General features: G+C 38.0%; 1 protein-coding gene across 1 annotated transcript; it reads left to right on the forward strand.

Moving 5' to 3' along the window:
* The first annotated feature begins 2,938 nt into the window (after positions 1 to 2,938).
* LOC131525800 (uncharacterized) lies at positions 2,939 to 5,566 on the forward strand. Its single transcript, XM_058753752.1, has 6 exons — positions 2,939 to 2,978; positions 3,482 to 3,537; positions 4,241 to 4,528; positions 4,678 to 4,923; positions 5,048 to 5,095; positions 5,201 to 5,566. Exons 1-6 carry the CDS (start codon positions 2,950 to 2,952, stop codon positions 5,356 to 5,358), a joined length of 825 nt encoding a protein of 274 aa, XP_058609735.1. The 5' UTR covers positions 2,939 to 2,949; the 3' UTR covers positions 5,359 to 5,566.
* The last annotated feature ends 556 nt before the right edge of the window (positions 5,567 to 6,122 follow it).

Here is a 6,122-nt window from a genome sequence, read left to right on the forward strand (position 1 = left end):
ACGTCGGCTGGAGACAGACAGAGCGCCTGGTCATTGGGAGGTGTGGGCAGTTTTTGTGCAGGTGTGTCATTCTGCATTTCAAACCGTGAATAAAAGTGGTTGAGTGTATCTGGGAGGGATGTGTCGTCATCACAGGCCTGTGGCGGGGGCTTGTAGTCTGTGATGGTCTGAATAGCTTGCCACAGGCTCCGTGTGTCTCTGCTGTCTGTGAAGTGATTGTTGATTTTTTTGAGCATATGACCGTTTTGCATTTTTGATGCTGCGGGACAGATTGGCTCTTGCTGCTTTGAGGGCTGCTTTATCTCCTGATCTGAAGCTTCATCTCTGGTCTTTAGCAGCCCACGAACCTCTGCTGTCATCCATGGCTTCTGGTTGGCGTGTGGTGATGGTCTTGGTGACTGTCACATCATCAGTGCACTTTTGGATGTAAGCAGTCACAGTTTCAGTGTACTCCTGCAGGTCTGTGTGGTTGTTGTAGGTGGCCGCCTCTTTAAACATGTTCCAGTCTGTGTCCTGGAAGCAGTCCTGCAGTGCTGAGGTGGCATTGTCTGGCCATACCTTGATCTGTTTGTGAACCGGTTTGGCCAGTTTCAGAAGTGGTCTGTATGCTGGGATTAGCATAACAGAGATGTGATCCGAGTACCCGAGGTGGGGGCGGGGTTCAGCTTTGTAAGCGTTCTTTTCTGTTGTGTAAACAAAGTCCAGTGTGTTATTTCCCCTTGTTGCAAAGTTCACATGTTGGTAGAACTTTGGCAAAACTGTCTTTAAGTTTGCGTGGTTGAAGTTGACTTTGTGGTTGACTATGATGAAAAAGCCGTCGGGGTTATTTGTTTGTTGTTCGCTGATGGCGCTGTACAGTTCACGTAGCGTGTCCTTTGCGTTTGCACACAGGGGAATGTAGACCGCGACAATAACAGTGGCCGTGAACTCCCGCGGCAGATAGAACGGTCGACACGTCACAACCATAGACTCCACCAGCGATGAACAGTGTTTTGATACTAACGCAGCATTGTTACACCATTTTTTGTTGATGTACACAAACAAGCCACCGCCGCGAGTCTTACCAGACAGTGATGAATCTCTGTCCGCTCGGTAGCAGTTTAGCCCGTGCAGCTGAATGGCGGAGTCCGGGATGTTGTCGTTTAGCCATGTTTCAGTGAAAACAGACATACAACAATCCCTTGTCTCATGCTGTGTAGATCGACTGAGTTGAATTAAGTCCAGTTTGTTTTCCAGAGAACGAACGTTTGAGAGCATGAGTGTTGGAAGAGCCGGTCTTGAGGGGTTAGCCCTTAGCCTGGCTCGTATACCTCCGCGCTTACCGCGCTTCCGTCCTCTCTCACACCGCTTGCGACGCCGCCTTGTGCGGGTAGCGTCAGTAGGCGAGGCCGCGGTCTCGAGGTCCGGCTCCAGCAGTAAACAAAGGCCTCGTAGCTTCTCAGTAGCCGCCAGCGAAAGTTTGTGTTTGTATGTGTTGTCGATATCCAAAAGGCTTTGGCGATCATAGATGTATCCCGGAGTGATCTCCCGATGAATTAGCGGTAAATTGACATTGTTTGGAGACGAACAGATGACATTAAAAGACATAAAAGCACCATCTTTGGGACTCAGAGAAGCAGCTGTGTCTGACCGCGCCGCCATCTTTTTTTCATACTAAATGGCACCCACCTTCCCATTAAACCCAAAACAAAAGACATAAATTAAAGCTTAATATTTATAATGGGCTCAATCTTAGCTGTAATCAATGAGACAAAAGACAGAAACTCTACTTCAACAGTCTCAACACAATTGAGATAAAGGTACACCAAAGCACCAACTAAGGCTTCACACTAAATTCTGGCGCTTAAGGACGAGTTCTCAGCCGTCGCACACCATCCAGCCACCACCAACTGCTGGTCTGAGGGTAGCTGTAGTTTAAATACTCGCTCTCCTCTCCCATCACCCAATCACAGCAGAGCTCTTAATTAACCTCAGGTGGGGGATACAGGTTCTGCAGGGAGAGAGAGAGAAAATGATAGAAAATAAGGCACAGAATTCACACAAAAACTGAACCTTACGGATCTGGACGTAACAATTAGGAGGCAAAATTAAGATGTTTGTATGCAGAATGTTGTTCCATTCCACTGTCTGTATATTAAACATTTCTTAGTAAATGACTTTGTCTGCTTTATCATTTTTTTTTTTAAATCGTTCACTTGATTACTGGTTGTGTTGAAAGCAAACATGACTGTGACTTGTTCAAAATTGAACAAAAACGTCCTGTCTTATATTAATTTAGAAAAATTACTTCCTTTCTGTTAAAAAAAGAAAAAAAAAAGAAAAACAGAAAACGTGCATTGGTATGAAAGTTTAGCCATGTGAACACAAGACTGAACTATGATCTGTGTAAATTGTGCACTACATTAACTCGCGTTAAAATGCAAACCAGGAAGAGGCATTTTTGCATAGTGCTATTTATGTAATATGGTGAAAATAATTAATTAAAATTAATAATGTCCCAGATGCTGTTAAAAGAGCTTAATTTATGAAACCTGGAACATTCTTGTCTGGACTCAAAAAAAATCAAACACACACTGTTTTGTTGGCCAATTGTCTATGCGGGATAATAGACCACATCCTGTGTTAAAAACTACATTAGGATATCATAAGTATTTTTAATCCACAGTAAATCTGAGATCAGATTTCACCACCCATAATATAGTAATAGCACATGATCATGCTGCTCTCAGGGTAACGTGTTCCTTCAAAATAAAATTAAAGTAAATAAATAATTCCCAAAATGATGTCAGTGACTGAACACCATACAAAACTGTTCACCATCTGATAGCGTTGTCTGATTTGATAGAATAACCAGTAAAGGGCAATAAAGACTCAGACTCCTCCTTACTAGGAGGCACCTTAGTCCTGTGTGATACTTTCAGTTTTGTTTTTACTTGAATCTCACTAAACATGCTTGAAGTTTTCACACCTTTTACAATGTAAGTTTTTATGTTTTAAAATATAAATCCAGCGTGTGTTCTTGTATTTTAATACCAATAGTTGTGTTTGTGGAAACTAAACCTGCAGATGTGGAAATGAGTTGACTTGGTCATGTTGAACATATCCATTATTGTGATTATGATGATGGTTTTCATTAGTGGCGTTATTAATATAATTATTAGATTGTTCTACATTGATTACTCAGATGAGAGGATTGGTTATTAGCAGGTTACTGATTGTAAAAACACTCTGTTTGTGTCCATCAAGCCTTTTGAGTTTAATAGATCATTTCGAGTCTAACACTGAAATCATTTATAAAGTCAAAGATTAAGATAATAGTTTGATTTTTCTTATTTTAGACATATTTGTCATGTTCAAGATCCACGTTAAATCTTTTAATAAAATTTAAAAGTGAAAGTTTAGAGTAACCAATATCGCAGGCAGTTATGTAGTATTTTTAGTATGTAGTAAGTTTTTTTAAACACCCTTATATCCTTATCAGGTTTAACCGGATAAATCTGCTGCTGCTGCTGCTACTTTGCCTGGTCTATCAAAGTGGTCAGTGTAATATTCGCTTATGAATCTTTGTTTAAAAAACACATTTTGATTTTCAGTTCAAGCTGTTCTTGTCAGTTTTTTTTTTTTTTTTTACAGTCCCTCAGCCAACTGACTTTGGTGGACATTTGTGGATTGATGGTGGAATTTTTCCAGCATATTACCTCATTACATATTCAGACTTATCTTTGGAGTTCTTTTCAGCTCATTTATTACTAAACATTTTTTTTTCCAGCAATTCACTGAATATATATATATGCTGTGCTTTTTTTCAAATACACAAAATACTTAAAACTAAATAGTTTACAAGATAAACTTCCCATAGTGAGCATTTAATGTTTTTATTTTACATATCAGTCACTTTTATCCAAAATAATGTACAGTACAGTTATTACAGAAACAGTGGAGTAACCTGAAAAGCACAATGGCCAAATGGATCATGGCAGATACCTTAATCTTTAATCTATACATTAATTTGTGATACTCAATATTAGAGAAACTCCACCATCAGTTCACAGTTGTTGAAGGCACTTGGATGTGTGGTGAAATGTCTTGAGCAAAAAAAAAAAAAAATAAAAAAAAAATAATGAAATAGCTCTGTCCTAGAATATTTTATGATAACATTGATTATAGAGAATGAAGAGAAACATATTTTTCAGTACTGAAACTTTGTATTGAATTATTTCTTTGCTGTCTATATTTGTAGGAAACACTCCTAAATCTTTGACAGAAGAAAAGGGAGGCAACGCCACATTGACATGTGAATTTGAGGCCAGAAAATATTTTAAAATTGAGTTAACTAGTAAGTCAGAAAACATCCCTGTTTGTCAGGAGAAAAACTGTTCTGGCCGAGTATTTAAACAAGAAGCCTGTGACGTCATCATCAAAGATCTGAAACTGAATGACTCTGGGAAATACCTTTTGAGAGCCTATTACTATAATGATCAATCAGAGGTGAAGCATAAGGAAAGGACGTACCAACTTCAGATTCGTGGTAAATACATAGCTGATCAAACTATCAGCATGTGCTTTTTTATTTTATTTAAATGATTACATTTGGTCCCCCAATTTTAAATATGTGATTGTGGCTTTGATTGATTAACTACCACTATAATAATGATTAATCATTCTGTTTCTCTTTAGACGAGACTACTGTGAAAATTGGTGAGGAGCTGAAGTTGCATGTTCTGTTTTCCAATGCTGATAAAGTGGAGAAAAATTCCAGTGGAAAGTGGAGTGAAGTGTGGAATACAAGCCATGGGGTTCAGAGTGAACGAATGAATGTCAGTGATGGAAACCTGATCATTAATGGGTTTACGGCCCATGATGCAGGAACATACAGAGTTCTGGACGCTAAAGGAGACATCTTGATCACAGTGACAGTCACAGGTGAGAGAAACTCAGGGGATGTTTAGAGATATTATTTTAAAATCCATTTAGATCTTAATTCATCATGATTCAAACACCAAATTACTGCTAAACTGTTTGACTAACCTTTCAATATCCTGTAAAGAAACAAACAAGGAAACAAATACAGAAAGGGACACAGATGGACAACATAGTAAGTAAAACAGGAAGCATTGAGAGCTTTACAAAATCTTTAAACAGTGGGTTTAAAAATGAGAAAAATAAATGCTTTCTTCCTGCTTTCCCCTTCCATCTGTAGAGCACCGGATTGTGTATGTTTTAGTGAGTTTGGGGATTCTGGTTCTGGTTCTGGCTGTGATGATTGGTGTCGTCATATGGCGACGTCGGAACAGACGTTACATACAGGCTCCAGTACAGGAGAATCCAGAGCCCCCACAGGTACTGGGGAACCTATAATGATCTTAGCTGAACATGATTAAAGTGCACATGGCCCTGAGCACCTGATGATGCAAATTACAAAGTTACTTATGAAATTTGGCTTCAGAGCAAACAAGATTCTGTCAACATACTTCTACAGCTAGGGTGTGTGATATACCATCAGCTGTAATATTGTAATTAATGTTTTTTTGGTAACACTTTATAATAACTGCACACTGAATCATTAGGTAAGCATTAGTAAATAGTCAGTTCATCCTTTATAAAGCATTGTCCCAACATTAATAGTCATTAGTAAGCAGTTTATAAATACAGCTATAAATGCATTGTTCTTGATTTATAAGCATATCTATTACAAAGGAGATTTAAAGGCTCAGTTATCTTCCTAACAGAAAAAAATAAAATAAACAAACACAACACCGAGGGATACAGAACTTAAAAATATATATTTCAAGATAAAAAAAAATGAAAATGTCCAACTGTACACTTTAATTTTTCTTTTTAGTTGTATAGTTGTACAGTTTCCTTTTTGCATTATGAAAAAAAATTCTGTGTTCTGTATCCCTCTGTGTTGTGTTTGTTTAACTTGTCTGTTTGGAAGATAAATGAGCCTTTAAATATAATTTGTAAATGCTTTATAAGGTATAAATAGTCCTCACTTTAGATGAGCTCACAAAAATAGATGGCTGGCAACTACTAAATGTTTTATAACTTTATAATCATGAATTACAGCAGGAATATGTGTTAATAAAGCATTTATTAACACACTGAGCAACTATTATCAT

The sequence above is a fragment of the Onychostoma macrolepis genome, chromosome 19 (genome assembly GCF_012432095.1).
Source record: "Onychostoma macrolepis isolate SWU-2019 chromosome 19, ASM1243209v1, whole genome shotgun sequence".
NCBI classification, from domain to species: domain Eukaryota; kingdom Metazoa; phylum Chordata; class Actinopteri; order Cypriniformes; family Cyprinidae; genus Onychostoma; species Onychostoma macrolepis.

Coding starts and splice junctions, on each gene's coding strand:
- LOC131525800 (XM_058753752.1), top strand. CDS start 2,950: ATGCTTGAAGTTTTCACACCTTTTACAAT. Junction 2,979..3,481: donor GTTTTCACACCTTTTACAAT/GTAAGTTTTTAT, acceptor TATCCTTATCAG/GTTTAACCGGATAAATCTGC. Junction 4,529..4,677: donor GTACCAACTTCAGATTCGTG/GTAAATACATAG, acceptor GTTTCTCTTTAG/ACGAGACTACTGTGAAAATT.